The 19,476-nt window shown below is 35.5% G+C and overlaps 2 protein-coding genes across 18 annotated transcripts; one reads left to right on the forward strand and one right to left on the reverse strand.

The window, feature by feature from the left end:
- Positions 1 to 12,177: 12,177 nt before the first annotated feature.
- On the forward strand, positions 12,178 to 13,892 carry LOC140966120 (non-specific lipid-transfer protein 2-like). The gene is made up of 2 exons (XM_073426466.1): positions 12,178 to 12,547; positions 13,375 to 13,892. Exon 2 carries the CDS (start codon positions 13,417 to 13,419, stop codon positions 13,705 to 13,707), a length of 291 nt encoding a protein of 96 aa, XP_073282567.1. The 5' UTR covers positions 12,178 to 12,547; positions 13,375 to 13,416; the 3' UTR covers positions 13,708 to 13,892.
- A 697-nt stretch (positions 13,893 to 14,589) lies between these two features.
- On the reverse strand, positions 14,590 to 17,961 carry LOC140966055 (lysine--tRNA ligase-like). Of its 17 annotated transcripts, XR_012173233.1 has the most exons (6): positions 16,886 to 17,794; positions 16,559 to 16,730; positions 16,379 to 16,488; positions 15,716 to 15,801; positions 15,005 to 15,124; positions 14,598 to 14,887 (listed from the first exon to the last, which is right to left on the reverse strand). XR_012173233.1 is itself a non-coding variant. In XM_073426352.1 (5 exons), the coding sequence occupies exons 3-5, from the start codon at positions 16,495 to 16,497 to the stop codon at positions 14,681 to 14,683; spliced, it is 432 nt and encodes a 143-aa protein (XP_073282453.1). In that variant the 5' UTR covers positions 16,498 to 16,730; positions 16,886 to 16,954; positions 17,907 to 17,961; the 3' UTR covers positions 14,590 to 14,680. The 17 variants fall into 17 exon arrangements, 4 of the variants coding, with proteins under 4 accessions (XP_073282453.1, XP_073282450.1, XP_073282452.1 ...); XM_073426352.1 differs by lacking the exon at positions 15,716 to 15,801 and adding an exon at positions 17,907 to 17,961 and having other exon boundaries at positions 14,590 to 14,887; positions 15,005 to 15,110; positions 16,379 to 16,730; positions 16,886 to 16,954; XM_073426349.1 differs by lacking the exons at positions 15,716 to 15,801; positions 16,559 to 16,730 and having other exon boundaries at positions 14,590 to 14,887; positions 15,005 to 15,110; positions 16,886 to 16,954; positions 17,531 to 17,794.
- Between the last annotated feature and the right edge of the window lie 1,515 nt (positions 17,962 to 19,476).

Here is a 19,476-nt window from a genome sequence, read left to right on the forward strand (position 1 = left end):
ATCAAATCCTTTAAGTACTCCAATGGTTGTTAGATCATTAAACATAGAAAAGGATCCATTCCGTCCATGTGAAGATGATGAAGATATTCTTGGTCCAGAAGTACCATATCTAAGTGCTATCGGTGCCCTTATGTATCTTACAAATTGTACAAGGCCTGATATATCTTTTGCCGTAAATTTATTGGCAAGATTTAGCACATATCCAACAAAGAGACATTGGAACGGAATTAAACATATATTCCGTTATCTACGAGGAACGACAGACTTGGGACTTTTGTATTCAAAAGATGCTAATCCAAGTATAATTGGTTATGCCGATGCTGGATACTTATCTGATCCACACAAAGCACGTTCTCAAACTGGATATGTATTTACTCGTGGAGGCACTGCAATTTCTTGGCGTTCACAGAAACAAACACTTGTAACAACTTCATCAAATCATGCCGAGATTATTGCACTACATGAAGCAAGCCGTGAATGTGTGTGGTTAAAATCAATGACTCAACATATCCAAATCTCATGCGGATTATCATTCGACGAGAAGCCTGTGATACTATATGAAGATAATGCTGCATGTGTTGCTCAAATGAAAGAAGGATACATAAAAAGCGACAGAACTAAACATATTCCTCCTAAGTTCTTCGCATTCACCAAGGAGCTTGAGAAGAATAAATGTATTGATGTTCGTCACATTCAATCAAGTGAAAACTCATCAGATCTCTTCACAAAGGCACTTCCTACGACAATATTCAGAAAGCACATATATAATATTGGGATGCGCAATCTACGAAATTTGTGAAGAATTGTTCGTGTCAACATGAGGGGGAGTTTACGTGACTGCACTCTTTTTCCCTTACTATGGTTTTTATCCCAATGGGTTTTTCCTAGTAAGGTTTTTAACGAGGCAGTATAAAAACACGTAATGTATACAATCATTATGATCATCATCACAAGGGGGAGTGTTGAAAAATTATTTAAAAATGTGTTAAATATTTGTGTTGAAAATGTGAATGTTGAATGTTGAAAATTAGGTAAAATTAGGTGTTGAATATTGAAAATTAGTGTGTGATGATGTAGGTAATGATGTATTTTATTTTTGGATTATTTGTAAAAATTTTCTATAAATAGATCTCTCATTTGTGAAGAAAATCACAATTGAGTTGAGAGAAAAATATTATAAAGTGTGTAGTGTGATAATTTTGAGAGTTTGAGATTTTTACTTTTTTACCGTAAATTTTTACTTTTTCACAACATATTCTATTGTTTTTTCTTTTGGGCTGCCCTGCATTATTGTCTCGAACATCTCATGGAAATTATTTCCACGTCAAGACCTTATGTTTACTTGTAAAGAAACAACGTAGTTTGTTTTTTGCAGCAACTTATTCACTGACATCATTACGAGCATTATTATTACAAAATATGGTTCAGTCTCGGTACTTGTAAAAGTTTCAATCGGTAATTTTTTCTTTTGTTTTTAATATCACAGGGTAGGTGTAATCAATATAATGAAACAAAATTGAAAGATTTAAGGTTTTGGTATTGTTATTTGTTGAAGGCTATTAGCGCATTGGAATGTAGCAAAAAAAATCTTTATTGGACCACAAATATTTTCATTTTGAGACTGATTATATGGGCCCATAATATATGGACTAGGCTTTTCTTTATGGGGTTTTTATATACGCAAATATATAAAATTCTTAAGCTGCAACTTTCTCGAGTTTGAGTTTGAGCTCGAATTCGAACTAAGTTATGCTACGCATATCTTTGAGGTATTGTCCTAATGGTAATATGAAATTTTAGGTTCGACTAAACTCTCATGTATCTTAAATTCTATTACAAGATATGGATTATAACTTGTAGGCTTGATTGATGTTAATTATTATAAATTTATGTGTATCTTTTTCTTTTATAAATGGGAAAATTTGTTGCCGAATTTATATGCTCTCAAAACGTTTTATTTAATGTTAATAATGTACATATTATATTTATCAGTTGGATATTACTCGGATATATATTTTATTAAATTATTCTTATGATTAAAGAATCATTAGTTGGAAGTAATAATTTGATTATAATTATCAAAGTCGTTCTAGGTTATATAATAACTATACTTGTTGTGCCGCTATAAGATAGAATGATTTACTCCATCAGGGAGAGTGATCTTAAGAAAACAAGTAGATGTAATGTAAGTAGTACATTCAAGGATTAAATGATATATATAAATGTTATTGTCGAAATATATTTTCACAAATTCTTTTTATCCTTTGACATGAGAGATTTCGTATATATTTTTGGGTTGTGTATATATAATACATAAAAAAATTTATGAGACGGTCTCACAAGTTAATTTTGTGATATTGATATCTTATTTGGGTCACCGATAAAAAATATTATTTATTATTGTAAATATGGGTATAACTGATCCATTTAACGGATAAATATCCGTAAGACAATTTCAACCAACTATAGAAAATAATAATTGAAATATACAAATGCTCAACAAGGAATCCACCATTCTCATATATTCAATTCAATTTCCATTTATGATTGGACTCAAAGAAAATCGACCGGTTCTTGGTGCGACTTTGATTGTTGCAATCTCAAGAACAGATTGTCTACAAGTAGTATAATTCGGTGAGTCCGAATATCGTATCCACATGGAAGATAAGGTAATTACAAGTCCACTACAATGTTCTTTTGTTTTGTTTTTTCCTTTTAATTGTTTGAATCTTTAATTGGTAATTTTTTGTTCAAATTTTAATTTAAGTAGTTGAGAGTATTTTAATAAAGTTAACATTAATGAACATTATTGTAATCCACTAAGTAAAATGGTTCAACTATATTAAATAATCATATTTNTAAATGGTACCAAGAAATTATTATTATGATATATTCATATATAATAAATAAAGACTTCTGCTTTAAACGGTTGGTAATACCAAACTAACATTTAAATGGTTTCAAGATTTTAGTGTAACATATAGCAATAATAAATGAAAACTCCCACTTATAAGTAGGGTATAATAATGCTTAAAAAAATAAATATAACATAAACAATAAATAATGATTAAATAATATAAAATATACCTTATTATCATACCAAATGTTTACCTTTTCATCTTAACTTTGGGAAGTTAGCTACTCATTATTCAAAATGTAAAACTCTGAATATAAAATTAGCATGTTAATTACATTTAAATGAAAAATAAAAGAAAAACAAAGAGAGAAATATTATTGGTCTTGATATTAGATTGACTCATTAGTGACTTTGAGTTGCAAGAAATTTAAATATATGTACTAAATTTAAATAGAAAAATTTAACATTCATAAAGTTAGACATTAAATATGATTTCTAATTTCGTACTTATGGAAAAATGACCATTTTGGATTCTTTACTTAGCTTTCAAAAATGTATATTCGTCTTTGAATTTGACGTATATATATATATTTTCATTAGATATGATTAAATAGAGATTCCTCCTAGAAATATTAACAACAAAACACGTTATTTTATTTTTTTGTGTTAAAAATATTCATAAATTCAAAGTGTGATTTTACAATCTTGCAAAAGCGTGACAACCGAAATACCCGAGCCGAACACAATAGAAATCGGGTTAGATTCAAGTATCAAAAAACACACCATCCAACAAATCGAGTATTCGACTTGAACGGATCACCTCATAATCACACATCAATCTTCTCACAAAATTTTAGAATGAGAGAGTGAATACATCGGGAGGCAATTCCACACTTAAGTTGCTTAAATATTCTGAAAGGTTGAATAAAATATTCTTCCTTCGATTGCTTAATTTATTCTTTGAATCAATCGATCCGTTTTAAACTAAGGGGATATATATGGGATAAAATAAAAAATTATATCATAACGCGTACGTAGTACCACGTACACACTGGAATACATGAGCTAGATGTGGCATCCAAGATTCTATGTATTGGACAAGGACAGCTCTTGCTTGCGATTATGTATCGCATGACGTATTATACGCACAGAATTGTGACTAATCATCACGGATAGACACGAGCATTCACTCCAATGGATGAGTTAACTGCCAACTTTTCTGCTCTCCAATAAACTATTAACAAGAAGCAGTTCCCATTTTCCCATATATTCATATATAATATGTTAGTAGTACCTGCACACACGGAGTCAGAAAAGTTCACGATTGAGATGACGATTTAATTCATATTATTGCATGAAACAATACATATGCTTTTCCCTGTTGACAAGTAACACCCCCTTGCACTAGTGCGTCAAGTGCTCTTTTTTTTTTTTTTTTAATAAATATATCTAACAATTACTGCATAGGAAAACCTTTTCTTTGTGTTTTTTGTTCCAAAATGGAAAATGATATCGTCCTGAACTGAATAATGTGTACACTTTCGGAGTAAAGAATGTTAGTGGGGCAGTCTGGAAAGTTTTCTGACATTACAACTTCGACGCTCAAGTTAGTCAAGTGTTTTTCGCAAGAAAAAATAGAATGTATATTGAATACTCGTGCATAAAATGTTAACTGAATACCCTCTTTTTGAATCAAATAAACCTGAATATTGTCGGCAAAATGGGCCAACTAGTAGGTGTATCAAATTTGACAACTCAGTTGTCAAATTTGACTGAATAAAAATGTGGGAAATGCTTAGGAAATTTCGTGGAATTGCGTGATGAAATTGCGAGGCAATTTTCTTGTTCACACGATCCAAGGGCTCTATAAATAGAGCTCCCCTTTTCATTTCAAATCATCTCTTCTTCGAGTTTTCTCTCATCTTATAACATTCTATAATATCTGTAAGGTGTTTTGTTCTCCTGTATTAAGAGAGAGTGTGTTCTCTTTGGAAACACAGTGAGTGAGTTGTACACCACAAAATATTATAGTGGAAATTCTTTTCATCTTGCCCGTGGTTTTTACCCTAATAATTTTTAGGGGTTTTCCACGTAAATCTTGTTGTCCAGTTTATTCTTTATTTTCGGATTTTATTATCTCAAATTCCGCAAGTGGGACCAACAAGTGGTATCAGAGCCTTGGTTTAAAATTTCTTAAAATTCTGAGTATGCTCTGTGGTTGCAGCCTAGACTGATCTTCCACATCAGAAAAGATTTTTTGAGATTTTTTATTTAAGGCGGGATTATTTTGTTCAGTCTACTAAAATTGTTCTAGACGTAATGGCGGGCAGGTACGAGATAGCAAAGTTCAACGGAAGCAATTTTATGCTGTGGAAAATAAAGATACAAGCAGTTTTAAGAAAGGAGAATTGCTTGGCGGCTATTGGAGATAGACCGGTGGAGATTACGGATGATGGAAAGTGGAATGAGATGAATGATAATGCTGTTGCCAATCTGCACTTGGCTATAGCAGACGAAGTACTGTCAAGTATCTCTGAGATAAAAACAGCCAAAGTTATCTGGGATACTCTGACAAAGATGTACGAGGTCAAGTCCCTACACAATATGATTTTCCTAAAGAGAAGACTTTATACTCTTCGGATGGCGGAATCTTCATCGATGACCGACCATATCAACACACTGAATACTCTATTTGCCCAACTCACTTCCATGGGGCATAAAATAGGGGAAAATGAACGTGCGGAGCTTCTACTTCAAAGTCTACCAGATTCATATGATCAACTTATCATCAACATAACCAACAATATTCTTATGGGCTTTCTAAGATTCGATGATGTCTTAACTGCGGTTCTCGGAGAAGAAAGCCGGCGCAAGAATAAGGAAGATAGGTTGGTAACATCGAAGCAGGCAGAGGCTTTACCGATGATAAGAGGAAGATTTATGGACCGTGACTCCAGTGGGAGCCAAAGACGAGGTAGATCAAAGTCGAGAAGTAAGAAGAAAAATATTTACTGCTTTAAATGTGGCGGTAAAGGGCACTTCAAGAAAGAGTGTACGAGTATTGACAAAAGTTCTCAAGGAAATGTGGCCAGTACTTCAGGCAGTGGTGAAATATTATTCAGCGAAGCAGCAACTGTTGCAGAAGGCAGACACAAATTTTGTGACACATGGATTATGGATTCAGGAGCGACGTGGCACATGACGTCTCGGAGAGAATGGTTTGATCATTATGAACCAGTCTCAGGAGGATCTGTATTCATGGGAAATGATCATGCCTTGGAAATCGCTGGGGTCGGTACTATCAAAATTAAAATGTTTGATGGCACCATTCGCACCATACAGGAGGTACGACATGTGAAAGGACTGACGAAGAATCTTTTGTCCTTGGGGCAATTGGATGACATCGGGTGCAAAACTCGGATCGAGAACGGGATCATGAAAATTGTGAAAGGCGCGCTTGTGGTTATGAAGGCGGAAAAGGTTGCTGCAAATCTGTATGTACTTTTGGGAGAAACACACAAAGAGGCGGAACTAGCTGTTGCATCAAATGGTTCAGGAGAAGAATTAACAGTGTTATGGCATAGAAAGCTCGGGCATATGTCAGAACGGGGGTTGAAAATTCTCTCAGAACGGAAGCTGTTGCCGGGACTTACAAAAGTGTCACTACCCTTTTGTGAGCATTGTGTTACCAGTAAACAACACAGATTAAAGTTTGGCACTTCTACTGCCAGGAGCAAAAGCATATTGGAGCTGATTCATTCGGATGTTTGGCAAGCACCGGTTGTATCCCTAGGAGGAGCGAGATATTTTGTCTCGTTCATTGATGATTTCTCTAGGAGATGTTGGGTGTATCCAATCAAGAAGAAATCAGATGCTTTCCAGATCTTCAAAGATTTCAAAGCGCGGGTTGAACTTGATTCAGAAAAGAAAATCAAGTGTCTGAGGACTGACAATGGAGGAGAATATACCAGTGACGAATTTGATGCATATTGTCAACATGAGGGCATCAAAAGACAGTTTACGACGGCTTACACACCTCAACAGAATGGAGTGGCGGAGCGGATGAACAGAACCTTGTTGGACAGAACAAGAGCTATGTTGAGGACTGCAGGTCTAGAAAAGTCATTTTGGGCAGAAGCAGTCAAAACCGCTTGTTATATTATCAATCGTTCTCCTTCAGTGGCGATTGATCTGAAGACTCCGATGGAGATGTGGACCGGGAAGCCGACAGATTATTCTCATTTGCATACATTTGGAAGTCCTGTGTACGTTCTGTACAATGAGCAAGAAAGATCGAAGTTGGATTCAAAATCCAGAAAATGTATCTTCTTAGGATATGCTGATGGAGTAAAGGGGTTTCGCTTGTGGGATCCTACTGTTCACAAGCTTGTCATCAGCAGGGATGTTATCTTCGAGGAAGATAAAGTAAAGGGAGACAAAGGCACACCGAATTCAGAAACTACTATTTTTCAGGTGGAAAATAAGACAGACGAAGGTCAAGTTTCTTGTGAAGCAGTACCAGAGCACGAAGAACAAGAACATGTTGAGTCTGAAGTTTCCAATGTGAGGCAGTCAACTCGAGACAGAAGACCACCAGGTTGGCTTTCAGATTATGTCACTGAAAGCAATATTGCATATTGTCTATTATCAGAGGATGGTGAGCCATCGAGTTTCCACGAGGCTACTCAAAGCTCGGATGTATCTTTGTGGATGATAGCAATGCAAGAAGAGTTGGAGGCATTAGACAGAAATAAAACTTGGGATCTTGTTACACTACCACGAGGAAGGAAAGCCATTGGAAACAGATGGGTCTATAAGATCAAGCGTGATGGCAATAACCAAGTGGAGCGGTATCGTGCTAGATTGGTGGTAAAAGGGTATGCTCAGAAAGAAGGCATTGACTTCAATGAGATATTTTCTCCTGTGGTTCGGCTTACAACAGTCAGAGTGGTGCTGGCATTGTGTGCGGTGTTTGACCTACATCTAGAACAGCTAGATGTGAAAACGGCGTTTCTTCATGGAGATCTTGAAGAAGAAATCTATATGCTCCAGCCAGAAGGTTTTGCGGAAAAAGGCAAAGAGAACTTGGTTTGCAGGTTGAACAAATCTCTGTACGGTCTCAAACAGGCGCCGAGATGTTGGTACAAGAGATTTGATTCCTATATCATGAGCCTCGGATACAACAGACTGAGTGCAGACCCTTGTACGTATTTCAAGAGGTCTGGTGATGATTATATCATTTTGCTGTTGTATGTGGACGACATGTTGGTAGCAGGCCCCAACAAAGATCAGGTCCAAGGATTGAAGGCACAGTTGGCTAGGGAATTTGATATGAAGGACTTGGGACCAGCAAACAAGATTCTAGGGATGCAAGTTCACCGAGACAGAAGTAACAGAAAGATTTGGCTTTCCCAGAAAAATTATTTGAAGAAAGTCTTGCAACGCTTCAACATGCAAGATAGTAAGCCAATTTCGACCCCTCTTCCTGTTAACTTCAAGTTATCCTCCGAGATGTGTCCTAGCAGTGAAGCAGAGAGGATAGAGATGTCTCGAGTACCATATGCATCAGCAGTGGGAAGTTTGATGTTCGCTATGATCTGTACAAGACCGGATATTGCTCAAGCAGTGGGAGCAGTTAGTCGGTATATGGCGAATCCTGGACGAGAGCATTGGAGCACTGTTAAGAGGATCCTTAGATATATTAAGGGTACCTCGAATGCTGCATTATGTTATGGAGGATCGGATTTTACACTCAGGGGCTATGTTGATTCAGATTATGCAGGTGATCCTGATAAGAGAAAATCTATTACTGGTTATGTGTTTACACTTGCAGGGGGAGCAGTAAGTTGGATTTCAAAACTGCAGACAGTTGTGGCGTTATCTACAACGGAGGCAGAATATATGACAGCTACTCAAGCTTGCAAGGAGGCAATATGGATTAAAAGGTTATTGGAGGAGATCGGGCACAAACAAGAAAATATTTCTTTGTTTTGTGACAGTCAGAGTGCCTTGCACATCGCAAGAAATCCAGCCTTTCATTCCAGGACAAAACACATTGGAGTACAATTTCACTTTGTGCGGAAAGTAGTAGAAGAAGGAAGCGTGGATATGCAGAAGATCCATACGAAAGAAAATATAGCTGATTTTATGACCAAACCAGTGAACACTGATAAATTTGAGTGGTGTAGATCCTCAAGTGGTCTAGCAGAAACGTAAGCAGCAGGGAATGGCAAGATTGAAAGGATGTGTGGAGATGTGTTTGATTCTCAATCAAATCTCCAAGTGGGAGAAATGTCGGCAAAATGGGCCAACTAGTAGGTGTATCAAATTTGACAACTCAGTTGTCAAATTTGACTGAATAAAAACGTGGGAAATGCTTAGAAAATTTCATGGAGTTGCGTGATGAAATTGCGAGGCAATTTCCTTGTTCACACGGTCCAAGGGCTCTATAAATAGAGCTCCCCTTTTCATTTCAAATCACCCCTTCTTCGAGTTTTCTCTCATCTTATAACATTCTATAATATTTGTGAGGTGTTTTGTTCTCCTGTATTAAGAGAGTGTGTGTTCTCTTTGGAAACACAATGAATGAGTTGTACACCACAAAATATTATAGTGGAAATTCTTTTCATCTTGCCCGTGGTTTTTACCCTAATAATTTTTAGGGGTTTTCCACGTAAATCTCGGTGTCCAGTTTATTCTTTATTTTCGGATTTTATTATCTCAAATTCCGCAAGTGGGACCAACAAATATTTATAGAGAAAAAGGTATTGATGATCTTGTTTTCAGTGCTCGGTCGCTACTTATGGCAAGATGGTTGGTTGCCAATGTCCTGCCTCCTGACACTGACACATCTGATATCCAAAATTGTGTCTAGTCTAGTCACATCATTCTTATGTGCGCTCAATGTCATGACAATGATTTCGAAGCATGAAATCACATATCTATGGAAACGGAATCGACACATGTATCGAGGTGTTCGGCAGTTGATCGTGGTTTGAGAACGAGGACAAGACCCCTGATAAGTCCTATTGCACTGCCTGGGCGAAGATGAGAGCTCGGGTTCACCTAATCATGTGCTAGTCTGATAAATTTCTCAAGTCTCACAAACCCAATGATGGTTTATAAAAAAAAAAAAAAAAAACACTTCCTTCCCTCGGGGGGTTGGTGGGCTTCCCTAACTTTTCCGATCCATTCTCAGCTCGAGTCCCAAAATAATCCGATGACCCAAGCACTACCCATATATCACGAGATTTTTTTATTTTTTTATTTTGGTAATTGGTGGTTTTGTACGTTTCGTCTTTAAAAGAAAAGGTTATCCAAAGGATAATTCCAATAATTAGGCTTACTATGAATACGTGTATTATTTGGGATGGTTAATAAACTTCAAAAAAAGTTTCTCATGCAAACCAAAATGCCACGTGGAGGCCTATCACGCTTTTTCCCAAGTCGGTAATCATGAAACCTCGGCAGCCATTTTCTATATATACTCGCATATACAAATTCGACAGTTCGCAAATGCATGCATGAAAAGTCTCGATGTGAGAATCAGATGCCCAAATCAAACCATCGATCTCTTCACCTCCTCTCCACGAAAATGAATCATCGCAGTTGTTTGGACTTTGATTCTACTTCAAGTTTACCTCCATTGCAGGGTTTATCATGGAATCAACCACCTCCACCGCGACATTCGACGCCTTACATGAGCTTAGAAGAAACCCAGATGGAAAAGCATTCAAATTCGCGCCTGCATTTTACACCTGCAGAAGAAGTCTCCATTGGTTCCGCAGCAATGGCGGAATATGGAGAAGCCAGAAACAAGAAGAGAAAGGGCAAAGAACTGGAAAAGCGTAGCAAGTGTGAAAGGGTGAGCTTTAAAGAATTGACGACACGTGCTGCTTTAATTAATATTTTGTCATAGGATTAAATTTTTTCATGCGTCATTTAAAATGAAATCTGAAGGAATGTTTGACATATATGCTTCTAAATTTTCACTACCAAATTCATAAAACTCTGAACAAAAATCATTACGTCTTCAAATTAACATATATCTATCTATGTGTGTGTGTGTGTGGGTTTCTTTCAATTATAATCGAGTTCAAAACTTTGGTCAGTGTTAGGTTCTGTTTGAATCGATATATTTCAAATTCATTTATTTCAATTGAATTTTTTTTGTCTAGAGAAACAAGACATGAACTTCAAATTCACTACTCATATGTTTTTATAGCATTTCATGTTAATTAATTAGGATGAATTTCAAGTTCCCTTAATAATAGTATCATTTGAAATACATTATATTTTTTCTTAGTAATATTTGGATTTAAGATTTGACATATTGTCTCATTGTAAACAATAAAACTATAATCGAATTTAAAATTCATCTCCTAAAACAAAACCTAAGGGTTTCAAATTTTAATTGTGCTACCTAAGTTACGTTGCCGGCTTACTAAACTAAAATTATAGTAGATTGTCAATATGATTATATTCAAGCCATTCAAATTATAGTATTAATTGGGTTATTTTGGATATGTAATAGTTAGTTTTAAATAGTTTTTAGAGTAAAGTAGTTTTATATTTTGCTATAACGAGTTAATTGAAAGAAGAATAAAGTTTTCTACATCATATTTTATTCAGTTTATTCATGCCATTTTGTAATAAACTTAAAAAAAATAGTCAAACACAATATTTTTACATCAACCTAAATCACTTGCAATTGCAATTTAATTTAGTCTTGTATGTTTGCTTCTTTCTTTCTTTTTTTTATATCTCGATTCTCTATATTATAAAATTTCAGTTTTGGCATGTTATTTCTTTGATATGCAACTTGTCATTTTTTCCATGTGGTGTAGCGAATGTGTCAAAGAAAAAAAGAACAAGATCAAATGGCAATTTTTCTTTAAAATTATTAAAATATGTACATTTATATTATTTAATTAATTAAAACCTTTTTTTTCTTAGGGATTAATAAAGCTATATATCACTGAAAAGTAATCAAATTTCTCCTAATCATCAATTGAACAGAAACGAAGAAGCCGAATTGCTGAGAGAATGAAAACCCTTCAAGAATTACTACCCGACTCCTCATACAAAGTCAGTAAGCTGGCATGTGTAATATTTTATCGTAGCGTAAGTCAAGAACAGGGGCGGGCCGCGGACCTCTCCCGGTCGTTTTTACAAAATAGCAAGTTTGACTAGCTAATTCTTAAAATATAGCTAATCTTCTTTTTCAAAGTCCGTGCCCTGATGAACAAAATTTATATAAAGATTTGTTAGCCAATAATTGATCATTGGAAATGTGGGTTTTGTGTATAAATAGATGAGTGCCGCTTCAGTTCTGGATAAGGCCATTGAATACATCAAAACCCTTCAACTTCAAAAGGCCGTTCTCGGTTATCAGCAGATGATGATGGGTGGATTACTAATTCCAGTCAGGGAGAGTGCTTGGGATCACTCATCTGATTCAATGTTAATGGCAAATTGCGGCAGTATCATTCCTGGTGTTAATCCCTCGACTCATCCAGGGCTATCCTATAATAGCGATGGGATGTTTTCTTCAGTAACACGGAGTATGCTCGACTCTGAATTCCTGCTACAACTACTTCAATGGCCGGCGATGCCTATCCCAGGACCACTTTTTGATGGATTCGGTGGCCTTCTGGCCTCCTCCTCAAGTCCTAGCTTGCAGCCGGTGGAGTTAGTGTCTTCCCCTCTTGATAGTTTGTTTTAGATATGTAGATTCAGCAAGTTTAAATATATATCAGTACAGCTCCACGTACATGATACGTATCAATCTAAGAGGTAGCATACACCAAAGGAACAAAGCAAATTTAGAGTTGAATGAGTTAGGACCAGACTGTAATGAAAAAGGAAAAGTGGTCAGTATATCAAATGATTTTGTTCCTTGTTGGTTCTGAATTTCTCAATGTGATAATAAATTTATAAAATGAGGGAAGCAAGCCAAGCAAGGTTGGAAAAATGTTCCTTTGGAAAATAATAGTAATATTTTATTTTATTTTTTAAAATAAAATAAAATCCCATTAAAATTCCTTGTTTCCAATGAATGATTAAGTCGTCCATTAGAATTGAAAATGATACTGCAGTACCTCATGATTCATAAGCGTGACCACAGCCTATGCCTATAAAGTCTTCACCATATATTATCCATCGACCAATTTAATTTTTATATTTTGAAACAAAAATTTAGAAATTAATTAATTAACCGATATGGAGACTGAACAGTGATTCTCCACGTTGATATATATAATATTATATATATATATATATATAATCGAAAATAGGTGAAAAAATATTATTAATATAGCTTGAGTCATGATTCCACTAGTGGTAGCATTAAGTCAAATAACACAGAAAGGAGGTATGTGCGCAACCATAATTCCTTTTGTTTCCATTTAACAATATTATTAGATTAAATAAATATATTTTTAAAATTAAAAATCAAGTAAATTTGCACCACATCGAACGTCTATAAATTAAGGTGCAACCCAAATGTTTTCCCACAGATCTCCCATCCCTCACCCCCACACAAAAGTTGCCTGCCAGTCATGAAAACCAAAGCAACATATCTTGCAGTCTGTGCAGCTGTAGTACTTGCGCTACTGCTTGGAAGAGTTGAGGTCACAAGTGCAGTGACTTGCAACCCCCTGCAGCTCAGCCCGTGCGCAAGTGCAATCTCATCTTCCGCCACTCCAAGCCGCCTATGCTGTGCCAAGATAAAGGAACAGAGGCCTTGCCTTTGCCAGTACATGAAGAATCCCGACCTCCAGAAGTTTATCAAGTCCCCTGGTGCGAAAAAAGTGTCCAAAATATGCCGCACACCATTTCCCAGATGCTAACCGAATTATTTGGCTATCCCTCTGGCAAAATCCTGTCCCGCTGTGATGTACGTACTAGGTTGTATGCTCTATATATGATGATTTGTTATGCTATTATGAGCTGTGTAATAGCTTTGGTGTTCTGTGTTGTGTTTTGTACCTGGGTGTGGTTGTGGCAATGAGAAATGTGATGAATAATTTGCTTTTCTCTGGCAGTATAAGATTGGAGATAATCGAATGGATTAGTTGTTTTAAACCAGGCGGAGCGGGAGAGGGAGTATATTTTTAAATTTATGCAAAAAAACATGTCCTTGTCTATGCTATGGTACACGAAAGTGGAGATAGCAAGAGTCTCTTCATCTCAGGTTGGCTTTATGTATTCGTCAAGCTCTCGAGGGTTCTCGTACCCGGACCCGGACCCGGACCCGGCAGGGACCCTGAGTACGACAACCCACCCTTGGTGAGGGAGACAGAAAAGAAAATATACTCAACATTCTTCAATACAAAATATTCTAAATCCCAAGCCTAGATTTTGCTCCGTCTCCTTTTTCTTTTCTTCCTTTTTGTGTCTTTCTTTCATCCAATTATTAAAGTAACGACTTATAAGTTTTTCGTGATAAATCTAGTTGAATCATGACTAAATTTAAAAAGTCATTGAGCAAAGTCAAAATTGATTATATATATAACAACAGTAGCTATACGTCTTTATTTGACAGATCGTAGTGCAAGCATATGGAGGAGGAACCCAGATAGATAATTTATGACAGTAGAAAAAATAAATGTGTTTTCAGGTTTCTAGAAGAAGGAATGGCAAATTTCATTCTTCTATCATCTGGAATCCCGGAACATGGACTGCTTGCACAAGGACTTTCAAATAAAACATGTAAAAAAGAGATGGGATCACCAAAAATTATTTATTTATATCACAAAAAGTTTGTGGACAGGGTAATCATAATAGAAAACAAATGTATTACAGTGATCACTTTCACAAAACTTAGAATTGTCTTGCCTGTTCTTGTCCCTCGTTCCTAAATTGTTTACCAATTTCATGTACGCAGTCTAAGGCACCGACGACTAACTCCTTGAGATATAGTTCAGGTGTAATACGCATATATAGTTTCATGTTAAGATCATTGTGATGGGTCACGAATGGCCGGGCAGCAGCTCCCCCAGCAATCATGTTCATCATGGATGTTTCAACCTTAAAACAAGAACATTAAAAAGCAGGCAAGAATAATTTTGAGTTAAAGCGTATAGCTGGGTCTGGGCTAGCCATAAAACATCATTTTAGACTAAAGGCAACACTAGGTTGACTTACCTCCAAAAAATCTAGTTTATCAAGAAAACTTCTGATGTAAGAAATAACTTTTGACCTGGTCTTACTGGAAATATCCATGTTTAGCATCAAATCCAAATAAAGCTGGCTGTACCGAGTTTCCTAGTATGAAAATTTCCACTAATCATAAACAGATTTCACGTAGAAGGACACATACAATCAAATGCATTTAAAATTACTCACAGAAATCACTGGATGGACGCATAGAAAAGAGAATATAACATACACACTGCCTACCTAAAATAGCAGTGACCACATCACACCCACGGGAAACAAATAGTTGACAACTTAATTATCCTCAATACAGTCATCGTATGCCATACAAAACAACAAAAACCTTAATTTCAAGGCCTAAAAGTGGCAATGAAATATGTAAACTCTCTCACAGAGTGAACAGCATATTTAAAAAAGCAGCAGCTATGGAAGTGCCGTCAACTGCTGAACTGAAGTAAAAAACCATAAAAGAAAAGTTTTTACCTGCCAATCCATTCTTATAAAAGTTAAGTTTAGATTTCAAGAAATAATTTTAATCAAGTTTTTCTGAAAGTAATATATATTTTTTACTTACGACACTGTTTTAGTAATAATGTATTTTCGTCCTCAACATATTTTTCTGAGTAGTATGCAAGTTACAAGTGGTGATTGCAGACTGTTGTGCATCACCTAGATCACAATCAGGAGAATGGCGCAAACCTGGAAACACAATGATACCAACAATATCGCCTCACTTCACAGACGAATGAAATCTAGAAAATTCTTCCTCATCTAACTCAGATTTCCTGCATGAACAGTTACGATGATGGTGAAAGACCATATATATTTATGCCACAAACAAAAATAAGGACATTCAAGAAAAGAAATACAGCATGGGCTCTCCAGCATTATTGTCATAGCATCCCCTAACCAGACCAGCATGACCTTGTTGGAGTTACTCCAACTTTGCTTAAAAGAGCAAAATAGCAAGCAGTCTAATTTCATCTGCTTTTCTTCATTCTTTGTAGAACAGAAAACTGGAATCAGGAATTCGAAAATAAAGGAAAAAACATAATCAAAATATGAAACTAATTTACTTACACAAATCTGGAGATACTCATGAAAATTTTTCCTTACAGATCTTCCATGAATAGAATTTTTTTTACACATAATAGATAATGCAAGTAATCGCATCACTTGAATTGGCTGAAAGAAATACAAACGATAGCACACTGATTATGATAGCATTCAGCACCATGTTTGAGTTTGTCGCACGAAACATCTTATAACATATCTAAATGACATTAGTTAGCTCTACCACATTAAGGGATCTATATCCACACAACACTGCTTCTGTAAACAAAAAATGAGTTATGCAACTACCTTGCATCAACCATAACTTGAACTTTAGCCCCACCACCATGCAAATCATAAAAGAATAGCTTTGATGATGATGAACGCTTGTTCATAAGCCGCCCTTCCAAAAGAAACATCTGTAACATCAATCAAAATTAACACACCATTATAGCACTCGGAATAAATCACATATAGAATATCTAGTACCAGCTATTTTTTCTTCAACATCCTCAAAATGATCTCCGCTATTTAAACTTTCATATCTTTTTACATATTCAGGGATAGTCTATTTAGCTTCAAATTTGTGAGGATACGGATAGCTTCCACTTTCCTTCTGAGCAGCAAGAATTAGAAACCTCAGTCCATTTTCAAAATATTGCTGCAAGAGTTCAAACATTGCATTCAGTGAAACATTCAAGATCATCTCGGTATACAGACAAAATAATTCCCATTCCAACACCATATAGGTAACACAAGACAAACAAAAACGCAAAAGAAGACAACTAAAAAATTAAAATAATATACTAGGCATACCGTTGGATCCATGCCTTCATCTTCTGCAGCAGCAGGTTTTTATGCCTGTTGCTCCGGCTTGGCAGAGGCCTGAAATTTATGCCAATGTCATCATGATAAGTAATGACTACAAAAGTCATCATAATAAGTAATGACTAGATAAACACATAAAATATATACTGGAAGCCAAGGATTAAAGATGGAATTCATTCAAACACTAGAAATGATTTTCCTTCGAATATAAAAAATGTACAAAGTAGTTAGTTGGAGGAAATATGAAACAGATATATAAGCCATTTTTACAAAAGGTTTACCCGATCATAATAACATCTATCATGAATTTCAAATTGAAAAATCAACAAGAGAATACCAAAGCACTCTTTTTTTTAGAATACTATGAGAAATTATTGTGAGTACACACACTACATTGTGTTTCAAAATACATAAAAGCAAATAAATTTGCATAAATCTCGAGCATATTAAAATAACGTGCAAAATACATAAGATAAACTAACCAAGTTAGTCCAAAAATTAAATAAAATCCACTAATCAAGTAAATTTTTACGTTCAAAGATAAAAAATCAAATATTTGTTTGACTCCAGCTTCTGCTTCAAGATACAAATGCAAAAAAATTATACTTCCCCCGTTCACATGAAAATTTTCACCTTTTGCATGTTTACTCGTACCCTGCTACATTTTGTCGTACTAGTTTTAAATTTGATTCAAATGCGAATATAAAAACTCATAAACAGAGCAAATGGGTGTGAATTGCAGGACAGCCTCCACCTAGATATAGTCCTTTTAACAAAATTCTTCATCAGACTAAACAACATACACAGAGACTAAAATCCTTGGTCAAAAAATCATTGAAAAATTGGCAAAAATTAGAGAACCGTGCCCGAAACAGGGAATTAAACAACTGACGGAAATTGGCAAAAAGTAAGCAAACAGAAAGATAAGCCTCAAAACTGTAGTTTCACGGTCATCAAGCATTGGGCTTTACCCCCTCGTTTATCGTAATCAGATTGGGTTGGGCTTTACCTGAATTCGAACAACCGGAAGCAAACCGAGTTGCAACTTGCAAGTAGTTTAAATTCTAAAAAATTATATGGGAGTTTGATTTGATGGGCTTTTAGCTGTAATTTCCGTATCACGTGAGGTTCTAAGCTTCACATATCAGGATACATTATGAATTTTTTTTATTTTTCAAAAAAATTAGATTGATATTTTATCATTTCACTGTGTGTGAATAAAATAACTTTGGATGCACTGGATCGGAAGGAACACAAAGTTTCTGAATGGGTGCAATTTTTGTTTCAAAATAAAAATTATTTTCCAAATAAATTTTGTCCAAAAAAATTAATACGGTCAAGAAATCTCATCACTAGGGCTGGGAAAATATACCGAAATATCGTACCGAAAAAATAACGAAATTACCGAAAAAATCAATATACCATACCGTACCGAAATTTTCGGTATCGGTATCAGTAAGTAAATATTTTTTTTTCGGTACCGAAATACCGAAAATAAATTTTTTTTATTTTTTTTTAAATTTAAGTTCGGTATACCGAAAAAATTTTCGGTATCGGTACGGTATCCGGTATGAACTTTTTCATATCGAAAATTCGGTATCGGTATGGAATTTTTCCATACCGATATTTACAGTATGATATACGATACCGTAGTTCGGTATGGTATACCGTACCGTACCCACCCCTACTCATCACACCACACCACACTGCTGTCACCGCACCGGGCCAGGCCAGCCAACCGGCCGTGCGTGTGTTTCACAGAGAAACAATCTATCAACGTTTTCTCCTTCCAAACACTTCTGATACCTTTTGGGGCTCAAACCGTAGCTCAAACTTTGAGCTAAAAAGGAAGATTATACTTGTTTATTTTCCAACGTGGGACAACTCTCATTTTCTTTCATTTATTACTCACCATTTATCCAATAATATATTTATCCAACACAATATTATTGGATAAATTTTTTTTTAAGAGCTATTAAACAAGATCTCTCATTGTTTGAGGATAGTGTTGGATTATGCATCTATTTTCCGATTCATGGACAAAACAAGGATTCCAATTTCCGACATTTATTTAAAGTGGCGTCGGCATTTAGTCCGTGATAGGCCTCCCTAATGGCCGGCCTGGCGTGCATTGTGTCCAAATCTTTAAAATATGATTTCCTAATGGATTTCCACTAGTCCGTATCATTTACCAAATTGTTGTTATTCAAAAAGATGTGAAATGATCCACCAAAAACAACAGCCACAATTGATATATAGTTTCCCTTTTTGGGCCAAAATATTATTTAATCAATCCTTCGCACCGAATGAAGAGTTTGTGTGACTCATATTTGCACTAAATAATCAATTACATTGCGTACTTCTACAAGAATCCAACTTATTCGTCGTTTTTCATGAAGCCCGACTTAAACATTATCCTTAATATAAATCATACTGGACAAATCTTTTATGACATGCTCAAACTGAAAAACAGAAGTAATTTCTTGATAGACGCTAGTCATAATCTCCTGTCTCAGCTTAGTCTTTCAACTTTATAAATCAGTATGAGATATATTCATATGCAATTCATGGACTGTGAT

The sequence above is a fragment of the Primulina huaijiensis genome, unplaced genomic scaffold (assembly GCF_012295235.1).
Source record: "Primulina huaijiensis isolate GDHJ02 unplaced genomic scaffold, ASM1229523v2 scaffold20025, whole genome shotgun sequence".
NCBI lineage: Eukaryota > Viridiplantae > Streptophyta > Magnoliopsida > Lamiales > Gesneriaceae > Primulina > Primulina huaijiensis.

Excerpts from the sequence above, each read along its gene's own strand:
- LOC140966055 (XM_073426349.1), bottom strand. Across the intron at positions 15,111-16,378 it reads CAAGTTATGGTTGATGCAAG|CCAGCTTTATTTGGATTTGA; the intron begins GTAGTTGCATAA and ends AACTCGGTACAG. Across the intron at positions 14,888-15,004 it reads ATAAACTAGATTTTTTGGAG|GTTGAAACATCCATGATGAA; the intron begins GTAAGTCAACCT and ends TCTTGTTTTAAG.
- LOC140966120 (XM_073426466.1), top strand. The coding sequence starts at position 13,417 with ATGAAAACCAAAGCAACATATCTTGCAGTCTGTGCAGCTGTAGTACTT.